Source organism: Coffea eugenioides, chromosome 11 (assembly GCF_003713205.1).
Source record: "Coffea eugenioides isolate CCC68of chromosome 11, Ceug_1.0, whole genome shotgun sequence".
In the NCBI taxonomy this organism is placed as follows: Eukaryota; Viridiplantae; Streptophyta; class Magnoliopsida; order Gentianales; family Rubiaceae; genus Coffea; species Coffea eugenioides.
Window position 1 is genome coordinate 25,678,486 of NC_040045.1, and position 23,809 is coordinate 25,702,294.

The window sequence follows — 23,809 nt, forward strand, 5'->3', positions numbered from 1 at the left end:
CCCAAACAATGGGCAACCCAAATAGGTTACTGGCAAACTCTTAGCAGGGAACCCAGTGACCTGCGCAATTAACCTCCTACGGACCAACGAGACCTTCCTATCTACCAGAAAACAGCTCTTCGCAACATTCACCAACTGCCCAGATACCCCCTGATAGCCCTCCAGCACCCGCATGACACACCCAAGGGACCGCTTACCACCGTTGGAGAAGATTATTACGTCATCTGCATAAGCAAGATGTGTGAGAGGAGGGCATTCCCGCGTCACGAAGAACGGGGCAAACGTCGACTCCCCCGGTAACTCATTCAAGCTTCTAGACAACACCTCAGCCGCTATAATAAATAAAGCTTGAGATAATGGGTCCCCTTGCCGTAGACCCCGAGACGAACGGAAAAAACCACACGGCTTTCCGTTAACCAATACTGAGAAGTGGCACGAAGAAATTAACCTCCAAACCATATCCAGCCATTGCTCCCCAAACCCAAACCTACGCATGACCTGGATCAAGAAATTCCACGACACCCGATCATATGCCTTGGCCATGTCCAATTTAAGGACAACATTGGATCCCCGGACCTTCTTCCCCAAGGCTGAACACATCTCTACGGCCAAAAGTATGTTATCCGATATCTGGCGACCCTTCACAAAGCCACTCTGCTGCTGCGAGATAAGTCGTGGCAACACACGCTCCAAACGTCGCGCCAACAGCTTAGACATAATTTTATTAACAAAGTTACACAAGCTGATAGGGCGAAAGTCTGAGAAGGATGACGGCCCAGGAGTCTTAGGGATCAGGGCCAACCACGTAGCAGTGTACCCCCAAGACAGCTTCGCACCTGTAAAAAAATCACAAACAGCCCGATAAACCTCTCCCTTCACAATATCCCAACATGAAGTGAAGAATGATCATGTGAAACCATCCGGACCCGGACTACTACCACCATCTAGTTGAAAAACCACAGCCTTGACTTCCTCCTCCGTCGGAAACTGCTGGAGCTCCATGTTATCTTGCACAGTGATAACCGAAGGTATAACCTCTAGCATCGAAAGATCCATCGGCCCATGTCCTGGTTGCGACAAAATGTCCGCAAAGAAAGTGGTCGCCATCTCTTCAATCCTGGAGGGCTCTTCCGTCCATACCCCATTCGTATCCTTCATCCGATGGATGAAAGACCGAGCCCTCTGCTGCTTTACTTGCGCATGGAAGAATTTGGAATTGGCATCGCCTTCCCTAAGCCACCGAAACCGTGCATTCTGACGCCAGTAAGCGGCCTCCCATAACAGGGACATCTTGAGCGCCCCTTGCGCCCGGAGGAGCTGGAATTCACCCTCCCCCGAGGGACACTCCTCCAAAGAGCGTTCCAGTGCCAACACTGTTGCCTCATCTTCCTTGACACGGTCAAAAATGTTGCCAAATGTCTCCTTATTCCATGTACGCAAAGCCTGCTTGACCGCCTTTAACTTCGCGAGTAGAACCCGAATGGGCCGCCCATCACACTCCACCTCCCACGCTTGACGAACTACATTATGAAAATCCGCATGTGACCTCCAAACGTCCAAGAAACGAAAACTCTTAGGCGCCCCACCCATGGCCAAAGAACAAGACAATAACAAGGGGGAATGATCAGAGGCAACCCTATTCAAATGAGCCACCGTCGTGTTCACCCCTAAACTCAACCAATCCTGGTTAACGAGTACCCTGTCCAGGCGTTTCCAAACCCTGGCTCTGCCCCAACGATTATTGCACCAGGTGAACTGAGACCCAGAGAACCCTAAATCTGTTAACTCAGCACCCTCCATGAAACTCAGGAAAGGCTCCGACTCCCTAGCACGAAATGGGCGACCCCCTTTCTTTTCATTCGCCCCGACAATGACGTTAAAATCCCCTAAAAAAATTGCCGGCATCCCTTGAGGGCACACCTCTCCTAACTGTTGCCACAGCGCCTCCCTATCAAGAGAGGCACACGACGCATGGACAAAGACCGCTACAACAGAGCAACGGAAAACAGCATGTGTAACCTCCAACGCCAAGAACTGGTGTGAGGCGACCAACAAATCACACCTATAGTCTTGCCCGTACATCACCCAAATCCGACTCTCATCGTTGGAGATAGCATGACGAAAACCCAGCCTATTCCGAATAAAATCAAGCCGCTCGCGACCCGCCTTTGGTTCGCACATCGCTAACAAAGAAACCTGATGCATCCGCTTCAACTTCCTCAAACGTGCAATGGTGAGAGCATTATCCACTCCTCTGACGTTCCAAAACATAGCCTTAATCATGATCGTGGTCGTAGAAAGTAAGGGGGGGTGAATCACCTTTTCTCCTATTGCGACGGCTCACCACCGTATGCCACTCCTCCGGGTTTTCCAAAGCATCCAACCGCGTCTGCACCGCATCCCTAACATCCGCCTTGCGAGGAGAAAGATTAAGGTTAGCGACCATAGCCCCCTGCTGCTCCCTCACCTCCACCCTGACCTGCTCCACTGAACCCGCCAGCTCAAGACCACCGCCCCCAAGCTCCCCCAATTCTAGGTCAGCCTCTATGGACGACTCATCGGAGTTGTCGATTACTTGATCAGCCAACCTGTGAATGAGGTTGTCAGCAGCGGAAGCAATCGCCTCCTCCACCAGCTCCGCCACTCGAAACTGGGACGACGGTGGATTGGCAGGCAGGACACCCAAATCTATTGTCAAAACTGGCGCAGCAGCTGACCCCAAACCCGATTCTAACTCACCCCTCGTCACAACCGTACGTTCAAGCCCAAGCTGTTGGGGCTGTGCAGAAAAGATCTGCTCTTCGTACTTTCAGTCGCAGGCAACAGCAGAGCATCCGAGCACAACTTGCCTGATAATGTTCGTTCTAATGCCCGCGGCGCAACCGCACCTGCAAGCCCAGGTTGTTGGGACTGAGCCAAAGTGATCTGCTCCGCACCTTCAGTCGCAGGTAATAACGGAGCATCAGAGCCCATCCCTGAAACTGCTCCCTCCAAAGCCATAGGGGGCTCCTCCACCCTAGGCAAAACAGCAGCCCCACAGCCTTCAGCCGCATCTAGCGACTCCCCTGCACCCACCAGAGGCTTTGAAGATGCAATCAACTTACCCCATCATCCAATTCTACAGCACTACCAGGGACCTTCAGAGTCGGCCCCTTCGACACTCGCATCTCTGGGAACTTCACATGGCAGTGGCCCTCCTCATGCCCATGACGATAGTAAAAACCGCAATACTTTGGAAGGCTCTCAGGGATCAATGGTTGCCAGAATCCATCTCCATCCCCCATGTCTACCCAAACTCTAGAGGGAAGCGACTTCAGCAGATCCACCTCCACACACACCCGCGCCACATTCGGACGAATAAAAGACGATGTTGCCGCATCAACAAACAGCGGGTTCCCCAGGCAGGAGACAATGTGAAACAAACAAGGCTTGGCAAACAAATGGATAGGAAGCTTGGGTAATCTGAACCAAACGGGAACTAGGGACGATTCCCTATCGACATGAAACTTCGAACTCCACTTGAAAACCCGCATAGGACACCCATGAACATACCACACATTTCTTGCCCATACACGAAGAAAATCTGCCTTTCCATTAAATCGCAGCAAAACATGTCTAGCGTCTAAGAAACCAATAGACACTGAGTCCTTCAGATCAAGCATAGAGAAAAACTTACGCAATTCAGGCAAAAGGGGACGGCCCTTGGAAAACTTCCCAACCAACGTGAAGCGGAACGGCGACGCCACATCAGCAATATCTGCCGCATTGAAAACCACCACAGGCTCTCCACGATGGGTGGAGACAGCCGCCTGGACCTTCACCACCTCCGACGGCAACCGATCTTGGAACAAAGCAGAAAACGCCTTCTTCTTGAACGTAGGGGAAGAAGACAGACCCCCACCCTGAGATGAGGGGGCAGCCGCGGCTGCCATGCACGAGGAACCAGAGAACCCTAAATTTCTAAAACAGGAAACCCGAGAGAGAAAAAAAAAATATATTTTTTTCGTCGCCATTCCACTACAGCAAACTATGACATTGACAGAGCTATGATATTTTGTGTCTAAGCCTCTTGTTCTTTCGCAATCACTTCTTATACGTATAGTATAGTTTCAAGAGTAAATTTTATGCATGCTGATAGTGTATATATGATCACCGTTGAATCTATGATATATGTGTAAAAATCAAATTTTAAATTTAAATTTTACATAATTACCATTCATTCAATATTGACAGTGTATATATTGTGTGTAAGAAAGATTAATCATAATTTAAATTCTAAAATTTCCTTGCCGCATCTTGATACTTAGTTCAAAATTGATTGAATTTAGCTAAAATATCTGCACAATTACTACATTCACATTAAGGTGGCATTTAGGGGTGTTTGATAAGTGGGTTTCATACTTCAGAGTTAATTTCCAAAATAATATAAGGGTTAGTCATATTTTATCCCCTTAAAGAATACCCCATTTCTCAGTTTACCCCCTAACCTTTAATTTTGCTCACTTAACTCCCTTTAGGACAAAATTGCCCTTGCATTATTTTGACTTTTCATTTACCTTGTTTTCCTTTTTTTATTTCTTTTTCTCTTTCTTCTTTATTTAATTCTTCCTCTTTCCCACAAAAATCTTCACCTTAATGATTGAAATTAAAAAAAAAAAGAGGAATTGCAAAGATCTATCTTCTCCTTAAATAATTTAAAAAATATTCAAATCACTTTCCTAAAATACAAATTTTTTAGCCTTTCAATTCTTTTAATTTTGGGTTTTCCTCTTTCCTTTCTAGTTTCTCATTTTATTGCCAAGAAAATATCTTAAAATGAAAATATCTTAACCATTGGTAAACTCCGAAAAACTTCACCGCTAAACTCTGTAAAACTTCTTACAATCTCATGGAATCACATTTATCAGGTGCAACTTTTTCCAACAAGCTGTCTAAAAAAAATTGAGAGGAAGGAAAATTATTTGTGCCGGGGATCATTTTTTCAGTTAATTATTTTAGCTTACAATATGAAATATTATTTAGCCGAAAAATAAGCCTTAAATAGATAATACTTTAATGATTTTATGAAACTATAAAAGTTAAAGTAACTAAAGTAAATATCCTTTATTTAAATGTGAGACCATCAATTGACAAAACCATTTACCCATAGATTAAGTTAGGTGGAATAGGCGCAATGTTATGGTAGTTTGATTCCCAATTTGAAATGGGAAAAAATTAAAATGAATAACCAAAATACAATGACGACTATATGAAAGTCAAGCGACCTTAATTCACGTTGCCAAAAAGAGAATGCATTGGACCTTAATGATTCAATAAATAATTAAAAAAAATTTGCTTAGGGATCAAATTATTTTCATGAGTGCCTCAAGAATCCATATATAAATTAATTTCCACCGTTGTGGAACCATTGGCCAAGTAGTGTCCTTCAGGTGAATGAGCGTGTTTGAATTACTATGTTTTGGAGTTTTTGTAAAAAAATTATATTATAACGATTTGATGTAAATGAGAGTAAAAATGTGATTAAAAAATATAATCATAGAAAATGTAAAAAGTTTTTGAAAAAAAATTGGAATCCAAATGAACTTTAAATTTTACTTGGACATGAACTATCCTTTCTAAAAAACTTGAACTTGGCAAGGAGCTCGAGCTGGGGAGCATGTGCCTAACAACAGCAAGATTCGGATTCAGATGATGGATTAAAATCCAAGACCCAAATTAGGGTCTTTATGTATTATAATTAACTTTACAAAACACAGCGATTATGAAAGTAAAGTATAAACAGGATAAGAAAAAGACCTCATTTTTTATTTTTTAAATTCTTTTCTTTCCCTTCATTTGATATATTTCTCAACAATAATATCTCACAAAATAATCTTTCAATTTTCTCTCGCATCATTTAGCAATACAATTCTTGTAATTTTCATCTATTATTGTGAAACTTTTTAGCTGTTAATGTTAAATATTTTACAATTTTAAGATACACAAAGAGCAAGAATTGATTGTAGATGTTTATATGCAAAGCCAAAGAATTTTTCTTTTGTTTGTTCCCTTATTGCGGAGGGGGAATATAATAAAGCAAAAGTTGTTTATATGCAAAGCCAAAGAATTTTTCTTTTGCTTGTTCCCTTCTCGTAAACGGGAATTTTTTTGTAGAGTTGGAATTAAAAAGGCAAAAGTTGTATCTCTTTGGTAGAGGAGGAATAAAATAAAGAAAAAGTAGATAACATGTCCTTGTCTTCACATAAATCAGTTTCCATTTGTAGAGGGGGAATTAGAAAAAGTAAAAGTTGTCTTCAGAATCAGGGAATAAAAAAAGCAAAAGTTGTCTCTCTATGCTGATAACATGTCCTTATCTTCACATAAATCAGTTTCAAATAACTGCCATCAGCATTAAACACTCTAACAACACCAATCCTGTTAAAGCTTTTGCTACGTAAGATTAAAACCATCATCTTTTGCAGAAATCCTGTCCAATACAGAAAATATACATCAATCTCATCCAAAATGCCCGAAGAAATCCTGTCCTCAATCCTATCCTTTGCAGTAGAGAATATAGGCAAATTGGTTAATGAAGAATGAAAGTTTCTACAAGGCGTTAACGAGCAAGTCAGACTCCTTCATGACGATCTCAAACGGATACAAAGGTTCTTAAGAGATGCAGATACGAAACAGACTGCAAGGGACGGTATACAACAGTGGGTTCCGGAGTTTAGAGCTGTCGCTTATGAAGCTAGTGATTTGGTTGAAGATTATGCTTTGAGGGTTTCAATTTCAAGCAGCGGAGGCTTTACAAGTACTCTAAAGAGGATTGCTTGCATCGCCACGGAAGGTTATGCCCGTCACAATTTGGGTGTGGAGATTCAAAGTCTCAGAAATAGGATCTCTAATCTCACCCAAAATTTTGGCGAATATGGGAATGTAATGACCAGAATGGAGGAAGGAGAGTCGAGTTCTCCATCCAGACTGTAACAATTAAGGCAGACTCATTCCTTTGTGGCTGAGGAGGATGTGGTTGAACTGCCTAATGATGTTCAGGTGCTAGTTAACTATTTGCTGAATGAGGTGGCAGAGCACAAAATAAGTGTGGCTTCGATTTTCGGCATGGGTGGTATAGGCAAAACCACTCTTGCTAGAAAGATATATCACCATGAAAGATTGAAGGATTATTTTGAAGGTTTTGCTTGGGTTTGTGTGTCACAACCAATGTTTTTAAACTCGGACCGGTCAGTGAACCGGAGAGGTGGCCGGTTCGCGGTCCGACCGGTCCGACCGGCCGGTTCAAAGGTTCACTGTTTTTTTTTTTTTTTTTTTTTTTTTTTTTTTTTTTTTTTTTAGTGTTAAGTACTAAGCAGGTTTCATTCTACACTTGAACTTTACCAACATAACTTAATTTAAGTTATAATAATAATAAATTTTCTAAAAGTTATACATAAAACATGGAATGATAAATATAATTAAAATATCATAATTCACCATAAGTTTTCATAAATTCATTATAAACATAAATAGATACAATCCAAATGTTCACCAATTATCACAAATAAAAACACAAAAAATAAATAAATTAAATATTGAAATTCTTTTACAACCCTTAAAAAAATCCATAAAAGAGTTCAAGTTAAGACAAACTATTTGAATAGCAAACTTTTATCAGTGGCATGATAAGCAACCACACCACCTTCACAATTTCATCAACTTAAGCTGAAAAAGTTAAAATTTTATTATAAAAATATAAATCTAATTGCTCAAACTAAAAAAAACTAAAAATTTTTGAAAAACAAATATACAGTTAAACACATAAAAAATTAATTGCTACTAAACATTACTAATTAACATGTTATATTAAATTCAATGATCCTATACCATTAATTATTTTAAATTCAATTATCAATAGCTTCGATTATGTGCCAACTACCATATTTTTGACCAGCCCAATGTTATTATTTGTAATTCCTACCCATTCCTACACGGATGTGCACTACTTTTGCAAAAATTTCATCCTTAATTAATCGAATAAAAATAAAACAAAAATGAGGGAAACATATGAAAATTGAGGGGAAAAAGAAGAAAATGCAAAAAATCAACTAAAGATAATAATATAGAAAAAAAAACCTTGAAAAGAAAAAAATTAAACTTACTAAGATGTTGGAAAACAAGAAAAGTTGAAATTTTCAACTTGTTTACAATTTGCTAAAGATAATAACCTGATAATAATGGTGAAGACTTGAGAAAATCTTGTTGTGGATATTTGGGTTAAAAATGGTTAAGAAGAAAAAATTGAAAAAAAAATAAGAGAAGAACTTGATGTTTTAATATATTTTTTAGTCAAGTAGAATTCTCAACAAACTTAACTACAGTCTAGCGGTGAGATTGTCATATCCAAACTTGGTGACCCATGTTCGAATCTTAGCTACACCATTCTTGATATTTTGTTGAAGAATTTAAAAAACCGCCGGTTCACGGTTCGCACGGTTCGTCCGGTTCGTCCGGGTTTCAACGGTTCTCCATGAACTTCCGGCTTTAGCATTAGACCGGACCGGTGACATGGCCGGTTCGCGGTCCAACCGGTCGAACCGGCCGGTCCGGTCCGGTTCTGAAAACATTGGTCACAACAATGGCAACCAAACGATCTCTTGCAAGGCATTCTACTCAAGCTCATTCCTGAACAAAGAAATCTGATTATGACGAGCAAACAAGATGAGCTAGCAAGGCTGCTTCAACAGCACTTGCGAGCTAGGAGATGTTTGATAGTCGTCCACGACATTTGGTCAACGGAAGATTGGGATTGTCTAAAAGATGCAATCCCAGTTTCGGAGCATGGATCCAAAATTTTGCTCACAACTCGTAATGAAGACGTCGCACCATATGTTGGTCCAAACGGTTATCGCCACAAATTGCGTTGTTTGACTGACAAAGGAAGTTGGGAGTTGCTACGAAAGAAATCATGGTGGGGGAGTAATGGTGCAAGTAAACATTTTCTCCTTTATTCACGTTAAATTCATTTCACGTAAAAGGATATGTGTATCTGTGTGTGTGTGAGAGAGACTAATAGTCCTACAATTTCATCCGCATGATGAAAAATTTTAAGTACATTTTTGACTTGCTAACCAAGATATATAACATGTTTCGTGCATATCAGTGCCAATTTTTTATGATAGCCTTTCTGAAAATTTTAACAATTGAAATACTACGATAACAATTGAAATACTACAATGGAGCCCCCCACGGGCAGCTCAGCTGGTACTAGTAAATCCGTATTTATGGTAAGGTCTCGTGTTCAACTCCCGCTGTGGTAAAAATTGCTGGCATCCTTGGGCAGGGCTTTGCTTGCCTAAGTGGAAAAAAAAAAAAATACTGCAATGGAAACATAATTCCTTTTGTATTGCCACCATTTACTTAAACAGCTTGATCTTTTTTTCAGATTCATATAGTCCAGTAAAATGCATCTTAAGATAGCCTTTTTCGAAGACTATTATTGATAGGTCTCAAAGTTGTTGGATTGGAAGACTTATTCAGTTAACAGACTATCAAGTTTTTTGTATAGTTGTTGAATGATAACATGATGCTTATGAATGAATGATGCGTCGTGGTTGATATTTATTCAGTTTGTTTAATGCTACACAGGTTGTGAAGATTTGGGCAAGATGGAAGAGTTAGGAAGGAAAATGTTGAATAACTGTAGGGGTCTTCCATTGGCCGTGGTCGTTTTGGGTGGAATTCTTAGAACTAAAAAAACCCTCAAGGAATGGAATGAAGTGCATGAGAATATCAAATCCTATCTGGATAAGGAAAAAATTGGAAAAGAAGGAGAGGTGCCAAAGATTTTAGCTTACAGTTACTATGACCTCCCTTGGCAACTAAAACCATGCTTCCTTTACTTGGGTAAATTCAGGGAAGATACCGACATTGAAGCAGAGAGTTTATATCAAATGTGGATAGGAGAAGGTATGATATTTGAGAATGATAGAAGGGAGCAAGAAATGATTATGGATGTTGCAGAGCGTTACTTGAAAGAATTAGCAATAAGATGCATTGTTGAAATTAAAGCATATGAGGAGGGGAAGCATGCAGTAACAGAGTTGGAGTCATGTCGGCTTCATGATCTTATGAGAGATCTGTGCTTAGCCAAGGCAAAAGAGGAGAATTTGTATAAGCTGGTCAATCGAAGTCCTTCATGAGATTCTTCTCCTGCAATTGAAGCACAGTATGGTTTAGTCCTTCGTTTGCTTCTAGAGGATATCTCTCAATACAACTTTCCGCCAGAAGAACAAACTAAGCATCTTCGTTCATTCTTGTGTGATTCGTTGGCAGACGAATGGGAATTTTGGTTTGCTATACACCGATGGGAACCTTTTCCAGGGATAAGAATAATGTCCCAAGTCAAGAATTTGAAGATGCTCAGAGTTTTGGCAATTTTATCCTTCGATATGGCCTCCCAAAGTCGTTATTTCAAATCACCCCTGGGATATGTCGGTAAGCTTATCCATTTGAGATGTTTGAGATTGAGAGGTAAGAGAATAAACTTGTCATATTCCTTGGGCAATTTAAAGTACTTGGAAACTCTTGATTTATCTGGTAGTTATGATTGTAGAATACCGAACGTCCTATGGAAATTGAAACATTTGAGATATCTTTATCTTCCGGACAGGCGGTTGGGCCGTCAGCCTAAGCTGCGGCTGAGCAAGCAGTTGGAGATACTTGAATCATTCGATAACAGATTTTGCTATCCCGAAGATGTATGCGAATTGTCAAATCTCAGATCTTTCAAAGCAATAGTGCGTCAAAATCTTGAGGACCTGGCACACATCATCAATCATCTATCAAACTTGGATTGCATATGCCTTAGCTCACTTACAATCCGTGACTTTGATTTTGGCAGTAACAGGAGTTTGGATGTTCTTTCTTTTTTTTTTTTTTTTTGGTAATAAAAGGGACTATATATTAAAACAAACTTAAGTTATAGGTACAAAACGAGGGAAACAAATTCCCTTAAGATCTGCATCTACTAGACTTCTCAAAGCATAAGGAATACTTTCATAGCATACAAAATTCACGTCTTGTTGAGCACCCAGTTTTGCCAATCTGTCAGCACACTGGTTTGCTTCTCGATAAGCATGTCTAAGTATGACTTTCGGCAGGGCAGAGATCAGGAACCTGCAATCAGAGATAATTGAAGCATACTCATGAGTTGAGGTATCTGCCGATTTAAGCAAGTCTAGAGCAGTTTTAGCATCAACTTCTAATTCAACATTTTGCAAGTTTAGAGAGGAAGCTAAGGATAGTCCATCCCTTATCCCCCACAACTCAGCAAGAATATTGGTAGCATGTCCCAATTTTCTGCTAAACCCAGCTATCCAGTGTCCTAGGTGATTTCTGATCAAGCCACCTGATCCAGCTGGACCCGAATTCCCTATGGAAGATCCATCAGTGTTGATTTGAAACAGGAAGGTTCAGGGGGAATCCAGTTAATGAGCACTTCTGTTCTAGGATGTACTATGTTCTGAATAGGTCCTAAAAAGGAGTATTCAGCCACCATTGCTAGAGTATTGTGCAGAATGGAGAAGAGGTTAGATGGTTCAAAAATAGCCTTGTTTCTGGCAATCCAAAGATTCCAGCAGGCAAAAGAGATAACAGTACCCTAGGGGATTCCATAAAATGGAGAAATATGCTTGGACAGACAACCATTTTTAAGCCAAACTGTAAAATCCAGATCAAAAGAAGTGGGAATGTTGAGGGCAATATCTAAGAACATGAGCTGAGTTTTCATAGGAATGGTTGCAGCGAGGGCAAAAAGAGTCAGAAATGATATTTCTCTTAAGGAGAAGTGCCTTAGAAGGCAGTCTATTTTGGCAAGCTAGCCAAAGGAAATGTTTAACCTTGGACTTTGTTTTGACCTTCCAAACCCAAGACCATAGTTCAAAATCCCCTTGAGGGGGCTTTTTCTTTAGATCCTGCTCCAAAATAAGAAGGGCAGATTTGGCAGAGAAAGATCCATTTGGGTTGGTTTTCCATCTTAGAGTATCAGATTGATTACTCATTAACTGCCTTGGGATGCTTTGAATGAATATGCAAATATTGTCCGGGAGTTCAAAAGAGAGAGAAGAAAAATCCCAAGCATCAAAGTCTCCAAAAATTTGCTTGATTTTCATTTTGGTTTCTGCTTGGGTGAGTGGCCCAGAGATCATTGATCTAAGGGGGCCTCTACCGGTCCAGTCATCCCACCATAGAAGAATTTCCTCCCCATTTCTGACATTCCACATGATGCCTTGGTTAAACAACTCTAATCCCTTCTGCAAGGATTTTTTATTGATGGATCCATTTCCTCTTTTCAAAGTGAGGTTATGGCTGGAGGTAGTACTATTGTTGTCAATGTAACAATGTTGTAAAATCTGAGACCAAAGGCTTTTAGGTTCCTTGACTAGTCTCCAACAGAGTCCAGCAAGGAGCACAGTGTTGTTATCAGAAGCCTTTCTGAGTCCTAGGCCACCCAAAGTTTTAGGTTTGCACACAGAATCCCAATTTACTAAATGAAGTTTTTTCTTCTCATCAGTGGTGCCCCAGAGGAAATTTCTTTGGATTTTATCAAGCTCATTACACAATGAGGCAGGTAAGGGAGCTGCTTGACTATAATATATAGGCAAGGCTGCTGCAACTTGTTGGATAATAGTTTTTCTTCCAGCAAAAGAAATTAAATTTGCCTTCCAACCAACCAACTTTTTCTGCATCTTTTCCAAAATGAATTTGTAGGAGTTTTTTCGAGATTCTACTATGTAGAATGGGAAACCCCAAGTATTTGCCAAAATCATCAGTTTCAAAAATGTTGAGGGTGGCAGAAATTTCATCTCTAGTATCAGAGGGGGCATTGGAAGAGAAAAAGATATGAGATTTGAGGGGATTTATCTTAAGACCTGATTTTGCACTAAAGTGGTCTAAGCCCTCTTTTATGGTGGTGATGGAGCTCAAATCACAGCTACTGAACAAGATGACATCATCTGCGAAGAGACAGTGCGTCATTTTGGGCCCTTTCCTTCCAAATTTTATAGGTACCCAACTCCCTTGATTGCATTTTTCTGTGATGAAGATAGAAAGGTACTCCATGCAGAGTAAGAAAATATAGGGGGACAAGGGGTCCCCCTGTCTAATTCCTCTAGAAGGCAAGATCCAATCAGTTGGCACCCCATTATGTAAAATTGCCAATCTAGAAGTGGTAATGCAATTCATGATCAGGTTTATTAAATCATGAGGGAAACCAAAGAGGGTAAGGACTTCTTTAATGAAGCTCCATTCAAGTTTATCAAAGGCTTTTTCAAGATCCAGCTTTAAAGCACAGAAGGTTTTTTTGCCTTTTCTTTTTATCCTGAGCTTATGGATAGCCTCTTGAACAATAATGACGTTATCTGAAGCTCTTCTACCAGGAATGAAGCTGGCTTGGTAGGGGGAAATAAGGGAGTTCATTAGAGGTCTAATCCTGTTCACTAGAATTTTTGTTAAAATCTTGAAAGAGGAGTTACAGAGGCTAATAGGCCTGTATTGGTTGATGCTTACAGGGAAATCACATTTAGGAATGAGGCAGATGAAAGTATCATTAATTCCAACAGGAAAGTGGTGTCCCTGGAAGGAGTCAAGAATGAATTTTTGGATGGGGTTCTTGGCTTCGGACCAGAATTTTTGATAAAAGAAAGGGTGGAGCCCATCCGGACCTGGGCTTTTGAAAGGCTTGAAACTAAAGACAGCTTTTTTGATTTCCCTTTCAGAAGGAAGAGCTAGAAGAATGGGTAAGGCATCTGCTGGAACTTTTGGGGTGCTACTGGGGGAGGATTGAGGAGACAAATAGGAATAGGAAAAATCTGTGGTGTAGACATTGTTGAAGTGGTTTGTGATAAGCATCTTAAGGCTGCGATCATCAGAGGTCCAATCGCCAACAGTATTTTTCAGCCCCAAGATTTTATTAGCTCTTCTCCTACAAATGGTGGTAGTTTGTAGAAACTTAGAGTTCAAATCATCCCAAAGGGCAGCATCGGTTCGAGACTTTAAAGCCCACAAGTCTTTTTCCTGGCTTAAAATAGATTTAAATTGGGCTTGAAGCTCATTTTCTAGGCAAAACCAGAAAGTTAGAATGTCTAATTTGGAGAGCTTTTTGGATTCCTGAAATTCTGGCTAGAAGCCTTTTTTTCTCTTTGAAAATGTTGGGGAATGACACTTTGCTCCAAACTTTTAATTTCTCTTGGAAAGGGGGAATAATGGCATGAAGAGAGTCAGTTGAGTTTGTCCAGAAAGAGAGAACAATGTCCTCCAAGGTGGGGGTTAGAAAACCAGAATTTTTCAAATCTAAAAGGTCTCAGATTTCGAGGAGGGGTAGCATTGTGCAGTTTAACAAGGATAGGACAGTGGTCAGAACGTGTTCTAACCAGATGGTAAACAGAGGCTTCAGGGTAAAGGGTTCTCCACTCCGTGTTACAAAGGGCCCTATCAATTCTTTCATAAATTAATCCCCCATCATATCTTTTGTTAAGCCAAGTGAACTTAGCCCCAACAAAGCCCAAGTCCATGAGGCCACAGCTGTTGATGCAGTCTCTAAACAGAGAGATTCTTTTTGAATTAACCCCTTTCCCCCCAAATTTTTCAGAAGAGTTTAGGACTTCGTTGAAGTCCCCAATACAGAGCCAAGGAAAGGAAAAAGTACTAGCAACAGAGCATAGGTTGTTCCACAATATTTTTCTACATTCAAGATTAGGACTAGCGTATATTGCACTTAAAAGCCAGGAGGGGGAAGAGGGCAGTACCTTGACTAGAGCATGGATTTCCTGCTCAGTCTTTTGAAGGATATCCAAGTGCACTTCATGGTCATCCCACAAGATCCATATTCCGCCCTTAAAACCTATAGCGTCCATGATGGAAAATCTGGTGTAGGGAAGGCTTTTACACATGTTGGTGGCAACGTCACCAGAAACTTTTGTCTCCGTGATAATCACTATGCTGGGTTTGTGAATGTCTAGTTGTTGCATAAGATGACTCCTAAAGGCGGAGCTACCTGCCCCCCTTACATTCCACATGAGAATCTTCATGGGATTATAGGAGTTGTTTTGATAACTGCACTGGGCCAACCACCGTGGCCTTTCCTGGTCTATGTTTAGACCATTCTTCCAACCCTGAGATTTTACTTGTTTTGGATAAAGTTCTACTAGAAACTCTTTGCAGTCTGCCCCTGGGATGTCGAAGGCTAAAAGAGCTAGTTTTACTCCCAGAATATCTGGGATGGGTAGAAAGATGACCCCTTCTTCTTCTAGAGTACCCAGCCTTAAGCTTAAGGGGTTCAAAGTCAGAGTTTCTATCCTCCAAACCATGTTTCCAAACCATGTTCTTTCAAGGGTGTTGTTTAGTAGGAATATTCATGAATTAGAGATCGTGAATTGTTTATGCAAGAAGTTACCGGATTACCAATCCCATATGTTTCCTGACCCTGCAGGACTTACTCAATTGAAATTGCAGTGGACTGAAATTGCGGAAGACCCAATGGCAATACTCGAGAAGCTTCCTAAGCTAAGAATACTGGAACTTGGGCCCCTCTTGCCAAATGGGCCATGAAATGATGTGCCACTTGATGGGATTTCCCCAACTAAAACATCTCGAGCTTGCTTTTTTGGGTAACTTGAAGCAGTGGAAAGTGGATGAGGGGGCCATGCCTAAGCTCTTAGGTTTACGGATTTATGGGTGTAAAGAATTGGAAATGATTCCAGATGGGTTGAAATATGTAACCACCCTAGAAGAGGTATCTCTAGAGGACATGCCTGAAGAATTCAACAAGAGAGTTAGGATGGAGAATGGTCAACAAGGAGAATATTATGGTAAAATAAGTCGCGTGCCTTCGGTTAAGATCATCTGCAGGTACTCTTTTTCTCCTTTTACTTTTTTCTCCTCCAATTTTTCTCTTTTTAATATTCAATTTACGGTTCTTGGAATTCTCATTTTCTTAGCATCTAGTTCCAATCTCAATTTTGATAAGCTTCGCCTACATCATTCAATAATTTCTTTTATCTTTTTAATGACTATTGCGTTTTTTTTTTTATCTTTTTTTCCTCTTCGGAAGAAACAAGATCATAGTACTGGCTCTGTGAGATTCTTTTTAGTTTTAGCTTCCAAATATTTACTTTGGTTTATCTGAAACATCATCTAATGTAATTCCTGTTCCGTGACTGATTAAGAAGTTTGGTGATGAGGAACTAAGTTTATATTTGAAAGCATTGCCTTCCATACTGCAAGGTGAAATCAAAATATTTTGCTTATTTCCTTGTCTTTGGAAATGGGTTGACATACTCTCTCATAAATTAAATTTAATAGATCAGTATGTGTTACCGTCATATCATGTACTCATAAAAAAAATGTTGCATGGCTTAAAAAATGCCTAATAACTATTTAAACCATTTGTGCTTCCCATGTAATTAATTGTTTTAGATTACCATCTTTATTTAATCAAATATCTTGGATTAAACTTAAAATCTGTTTAGGATTTGGTGATAAAGAATCGTCGTGTTGCCTTCAAGTCTTATTGATGTCAAAACCAGCAATCAGAGCTTGTGTTAATTCAATCAAATACTATTTACTTTAATTCGTAGTACAAAATGATATGACATGTTTGTTGAGTGATGATGCACTTTGATTCCATTCTCAGTTACTAAGAATTGTTTCCCCTGCAAGTGCCTGGTGCCTGTGGAGGATTGGGAGGACAAAATGTTGGTGGAAAATTTTTTTTTTAGATTTTTTTTGTTTGGATTTAGTAACTTTTCTTTTTTTGCAGCAATGTTATCAATTTTTTTCTCAAGGATTGTTAAATATAAGATGCCAAAGAATTACAATTGAATAGAATGAAATATATAAGTTAAGTAGGAAAAGATGCAAGACAATTTTTTTATTGATTATAAATTTATAAGTTTAGTTGGCAGACTTTACATTAGTTTGATTCGCTTGTGCTGTTTATATTTGTTTTTCATCTTGTTTCCTTTTTATTTTTAAATTATAAACCATGCAATCTATATATTTGCCGTGGAGTCAGATTTGTTTTGCTGTTTAGCCGCTTTTGCCTTAAATATTATCTGATATATATCAAATTTAATTACAACACCTGTGACAATATATAATTTTGTCATAAATAAATTAACTTTAATGACAATGGTGCTTATTGTCCCATAATGTTAATTTTTTGGTGAGAACTTGTGTTATTGTCATTAGTAAAACACATATTTTTGTTACAAGAAAAATCACTAAAATATTGTCATAACATGAATTTTTTTGGCTATGACAACACATCTTTGTTGTCATTCCCTTGTTTCATGAAAAAATAGATCCACTTCCAAAAGTCTGAAACATTTGTTAAAACTCTACTAAGGTTTGTTGCAGGAATTTCTGATCCTCAGGTTTCTTAAGAAAACAATACTTGCCTCTACTACCAATTTTCTGTATTGAAAACTCTTGCCTAAAGTCTTGCACCATCTTTCATTTGCATGTTGCCTAAAGCTGTATGAATACTTGCCTCTATTACCAATTTTCTGAACCATTTAATCGTTTCTTGTTGCCTTCTATCAGGCCGCAAATGGATCTAGCATGACAAGGGGCAACGAGATTGTCAGCTGGTTAGATCTTCTTGTGTCGGTAGTATTTGTATGTATTGCGTCCATCTTTACATGTATTCTATTGGGGAAAGATACCAATTTGTTATATGATCCTTCACTTTTAGTGTTTGATTAACAAGGAAGAACCAAGAAAAGTGTGTCAATTTAATTGGGAGATAGTGTGTGATTATTTTGGTATTTTGGTTTGGTTAGTCTCACTCTGTTTAGTTGCTCAAACTTTTCTTGTGCTCACAAGCTGTTGGCAGAGAACAGATTCAGAGCAATGTAGTTGGAGGAGGCCATCTATTTTTTTGTGTTTTAACAAGAGAGGGCTAAATTAACAAGGAAACTTTCTCCAATTCCCTTAACTTTTTTATTAACCTTAATTAAAAATAAGATGATTATCTACATAAGCATAATACCAAACTAAGATGATTGGCCAACGTTACGGAAAACTCATTGTGAAAAATTTATTGGTTTTAATACCACATTAAGGAAACCTTACTATTCTCTACTATTTTAAGAAACATTAATATAACCAATCTAAACTATTTCCAGCTCTTTATTTTTCATAATAAGATCCATCCCATACTCTACAATTCACAACCCAACGCATGTTTCTTGACTCCATCCCATACTCTGCAATTCACAGCTTTTACTCGTATTGAATTCGAAATTATCAGTAATTTTCAATGAAGGACAATACAAAACTACATGCATGTTGGCAAATCAAATCAAATCAGTTTGTTTTTTTTGTGTTTTTTTCCTGCATCAACAAATGACTTTCTTTCCTTGGTTTTCATTTTGCTTAATTTTTTTATTTCTTTAAACTTCCTATGCATTTAGAATTTCTTTGAACTTAAATCTTTTCCCTTTTTTTTATTTAAATCTTTCCAAAACCTTTTTTATTTAAAGCCTCTCTCTCTCTCTCTCTCTCTCTCTCATACATATCAATTACACTTTCTACATCCCCCACCATCCTCCTTTTTCGCCCTCCCATCTTGATTTAACTGGTAGTCAATGTTTTGGAGAAATACCCAACATGCTAGGCAAATTCGAATATTTGAGATATCTTTTATCTCCTAAGCTCTTTCTCTAGCCCAAAGCTGTGGTTAGAGAGGTTGGGCAAGCAGTTGGAGATACTTAACTCATTTGATAATAGGTCTTACAATCCTAGAGACATATCCAAATTGATGAATCTTAGGTCTTTCAGAGGAATGGTGCATCACAATCTTTAGGATCTCAAACTAAGTATCAGCCATAAATATGACGTGGACTATGTGTTCAAATTAAAACTTTAATTATCCCCATCTGCAAGTATATATGTCATTGAATGAGTACAACATAAACTACGGTTGATCCACAAATAACAATAGCAATTACTAAGGCTAATCACTTATTCTACTATCTAAACAATTTCAAATAAAAGTAAAGTGCAACTACAAAAATGAACTAGTAAAAGTAACAACTAATGATATGATAAGTGAGAACCAATAAGGAGATAGTCGTATCTTTTTGACTAACTTAAATGCTCATAACTACGATGTGATTTGGTTAACTGAAACTATTACTCTTGTCTTGCTAGGGATGTAATTTCTTAAGATATTTGAATATTACTTTCGCTAATGACAAGTATACATGTACCTAGTCTTCATCTATTTTCATGGTTGAACAACTAAGCATAAGTTTATGAAGATAATGAGATTACACCAATTAAATCCATTTAAGTGTATCTCCGCATTTTTGAATCTACAATTTAGGGCTCATGAATTCTGATCTATTATTGTTAGCCAACTCTTATTGCTCAAACACTAGGATATATGGTTTGAAATTGGTGATCAAGCAACTATAAACATAAAAACATGGAATACATGAACTAGCAAGTACATGAGATAGTAACAATCAACCACAATTAGTCCATGGTTAAAATCAAACAAGTTCATCTCAATTCTAGGACAAAACAAACTTAGGTGCTTATAACAGATTTAGGATTATTACGGAGAACCACACATTCGAAATAAGTCTCCATATCATATCAATTCATACCTCACCAAACCCAAACCTTTGCAACACCTAAAGCAAAAACGGCCAAGAGACTCTATCGTAGGCTTTGGCCATATCAAGCTTCAACTCTAACGTATGGCTCATTGCGTGATTTGCCTCGCTTGGTGAGAGGTGACGTTGCTCTTGATCAGATGGGTGTTCCAAGTTTGCGTAGAGTTAGGGCGTAGGTTAAGATAGCGCTAGTGTTTTTTTGGCTTTGCTTTCCATGTATGCCCTCCTTATTTTTTATCCAATAAAGTAACCCGGATTTCATTTTTTTAAAAAAAAGTTGAGTTATTTTAAGTTTTAGATATAGTATATACCCTTTTTTGAAAAAAAAAAACAGATTTAGGATGAAAGTACATTTTTTTCTTGAAACAAATCATGAATAAAAACAAGTAAAAATAAAAGTTAAGGTTAAAGAAATCTTTATTCCAGTAGTAGAAACAAAGCTCCTCATGCAATCTTGTCTTCAAATACTTAAGTTACGAGAATACCTCACCACTAAGCAACTACAAAATTTGTGCTGAAAACCTTAAGATCTAAAGTTGAAGAAATCTTTATTCCGATAGTAGAAATAAAACTCTTCAATTTTCTCTTGCAATTTTGTCTTTAGATAAAAAAGTGACCAGAATACCTCACCACTAAGCAACTACAAAAGTTGTAGTGAAAACGTTAAGAGTTAAGATTGAACAAATTGTAATTCCAGTAGTAGAAATAAAGTTCCTCAAGCTTCTCTTGCAATTTTGTCTTTAGATACAAAATTTACAAGAACACCTCATGACTAAGCAACTACAAAAGTTGTGGTGAAAACCTTAACTTCTCTAGATGTTTTTGTCGGTAAAAACTAGCTAATTTTGTGTCATCAAAGCGTGCCTCTAAAAGCTACCATACCACCCCCATAAGTTAATATTTATAGGGCGGTAAAAGGATAGAGAAAATTGACACGAAATCCTAACTATTCCAAATCTCCAAACAAATCCACTGTAAAATCTAATGAGGTTCTATCATGCACTACATTTTAATAAACCCAAATTACCCTGTTTTCTGCAAGTATACAGATTGTTTATCGAATACAGAGATATTAGGTGTCGATCTCACAAGGAAGATTGCCAATTATATATCAATGGTTTTCGAATTCCTTTTTTAGTTAGACTATCACAAGTGTAAGAAATTAAATCTACACTACAAAGATGAAATAAAAATAACAATAGAAAACTCTTAGAGTTATGGAATTCCTCACTACTTTTTTGTGTCTTTTCCCTATATCAACAAATGACTTTCTTTCCTTGTTTTTGTTTATTTCTTTGAACTTGCTATGCATTTAGAATTTATTAGAACTTAAATCTTTTCCTTTTTATTTAAATATTTCTAAAATCCTTTTTATTTAAAGCCCCCCCTCTCTCTCTCTCTCATACATATCAATTACACTTTCTACATCCCCCACCATCCTTCTCTTTCGCCCTCCCCTCTTGATTTAATTGATAGTCAATGTTTTGAAAAAATACCCAACATGCTAGGGAAATTCGAACGTTTAAGATATCTTTTATCTCCTGAGCTCTTTCTCTGGCCCTAAGCTGCGGTTAGATAGGTTGGGCAAGCAGTTGGAGATACTTGACTCATTCGATGTTTTACAATCCTGGAGACTTATCCAAATTGATGAATCTCAGGTCTTTCAAAGGAACGGTGCATCACAATCTTTAGGATCTCAAACAAAGCATCAACTATAAATATGATGTGGACTATATGTTCAAATTAAAATTTTAATTATCTGCAATTGTAAGTATATAGGTCATTGAACGAGTACAGCGTAAATTAAGGTTGATCCACAAGTAACAATAGCAATTACCAAGGCTAATCACTTATTCTATTATCTAAACAATTTCAAATTGATAATTGCTAATTTTGCACATTTGTGTTTGGTTGTTTATGTGCATTTTAGTGTGTTTTCATTTAAATTTGAGTCAAATAACTAGGTTTCAAGTTAAGTTTTGCATTTTTGTGATTAAGTAAGAAATTTGCATTTCTATGGACTTAAGTGCAGAAATTTCATCTTTTTATAGGTTTCGATAATTCAATCATCAATTAAAGAGAAGCGAGAAGATACTTGCATGATTGTTGATGGTTTGAAGTGGAAATCATGTGACATGAAGTACCAAAGGATGAAATGCAAGCAAGAAACAAGAAGAAAAGCATTGGCAGTAATGATATATTTTGGTACATTGGCTATAACTTCAGCTACAAAGCCTGGATTGAGAAGACACCAAAATCCAGTTCTCACGTTTTCATAGCGAAAAGTCCAAATTACTGAAGCACTTTTCTTCTACAATGCTTCCTAACCATTCATTAGTGTTTTGGTCATAACTCAGTCCCTGGATCTCGAAATAGCTTGATTCTTTAGCCATTAGAAAGCTATCTCAAACGACTACAATTTTTGTGTCTTGCAGAAGAACTAATTCATCTTTCTTCATGGAGAAATTTTCATATTAATATGGACCCGGATTCATGGATGGATTGCAAGCAAAGAGTAGAAGACTGGTGAAGAACAAAGCAAAATGACGAGCTCATGGACGGATTTGCGGACCTCAAGTTCATGGATCCCCTCTCAGATCTACTTTGGAAGTAGTTTCTTGGTAATTTCTCAGCAGAAACAGGGTAGCAATCTGTGGATAAAAAAAGTAGCGTAACTTGCGTAATAATTGAGCCTTTCCTTTTCCCTATAAAAGGGACTTATCTTGGATGATTTTTGCAAAGAAAATGGGGGGAGAAAAACACCATCAAAATATAGATCTAAAACTAGAAATCCTTAGTTTTCTTAATCTAGGTTTGATTAGTATAGGATTAGTTTAAAATTAGTGGGTTGTTCTTCAGTTCTTGTATCAGCTCAATAATGAACCAAATGGAGATGAAGATAGAGAAGTTGATTCCTTTGTTAGTTTGAATACAAGATTGGATTGCATTTTCATTTGCTTTATGTTTAACTAAAGTTTTATGCCTTGGGTTGGATGAATTTGCTATGATTTTTTTGTGAGATTTGCTTAGGAGGTTGATACTATTGCTTTGAGTTAGTTATTTAGCACTTTTGTTCTTACAACCATAATCAACTGGCTGTTAGTTTTGATTATTTGAAGACATTGGATTATCAACGAAAGTTGTAATTCGATGTTAGTTCAAGAGAGTGCTAAACTTAGGGAGTGCACTCACGAGAATAGATGTGCATCTTTGTGACTTGTTTTATAGTAATTTCATAGAAGTTTATGAACTTGTAGCTAATTTCATAATCATGAGACTATGTATAGATTAGTTATAAATATAGTTGATTCACTATGAGAGTAGGTTTCACGTGCATAAGAAAATTAAGCCATGACTAACCAAGGTGCTAGTGTTCAATTACCCAAGTAATATTGCTAGCAAAATGTGGTTAGGAATTCCATTCCCTAGGAGCTTTATATTGTTGACTTACTTCCTTTTTATTGTATGTTTGTAGTTTACATTTACTTTCTAGCATTATTGAGCATCTAAATAATAAAAGAGTTCAAATAGCATCAGTAATTGATCACTCTTCCCTGTGGGAACGACCTAAAACCCTACACTCAAACATGACCTATATACTTGTGGTCGTTTGTGGGATATTTAGAAATTTAAAACTTGAGACAGAGATTGTTTTTATATACATGCCCATACCTATCACAAATAAAAGTAAAGTGCAATTACAGCAATGAACTAGTAAAAGTAACAACTATTGATATGATAAGTGAGAACCAATAAGAAGATAGTTCTAGGTTTTTGACTCACTTAAATGCTCATAACTACGATGTGATTTGGTTAATTGAAACTATTACTTTTGCGGGGGATGTAATTTCCTAAGATATTTGAATATTACTTTTGCTAATGACAAGTATACATATACCTAGTCTTCATCTGCTTTCATGGTTGAACAACTAAGCATAAGTTTATGCAAACAATGAGATTACACCAATTAAATCCACCTAAATGTATCTCCGGTTTTATGAATCTATAATTTAGGGCTCATGAATTCTGATCTAGTATTGTTAGCCAACTCTCATTGCTCAAACAATAGGATAGATGGTTTGTCATTGGTGGTCAAGCAACTATAAACATAAAAACATGGAATACATGAACTAGCAAGTACATGAGAT

General features: G+C 37.9%; 1 protein-coding gene and 1 pseudogene across 1 annotated transcript; one reads left to right on the forward strand and one right to left on the reverse strand.

Moving 5' to 3' along the window:
* Positions 1-906: 906 nt before the first annotated feature.
* Positions 907-2,271, reverse strand: LOC113752131. The gene has a single exon (XM_027296264.1). The coding sequence runs from the start codon at positions 2,269-2,271 to the stop codon at positions 907-909; it is 1,365 nt and encodes a 454-aa protein (XP_027152065.1).
* A 4,233-nt stretch (positions 2,272-6,504) lies between these two features.
* LOC113752132 overlaps positions 6,505-23,809 on the forward strand; it is a 33,602-nt pseudogene continuing 16,297 nt past the window's right edge.

Coding starts and splice junctions, on each gene's coding strand:
- LOC113752131 (XM_027296264.1), bottom strand. CDS start 2,271: ATGTTTTGGAACGTCAGAGGAGTGGATAATGCTCTCACCATTGCACGT.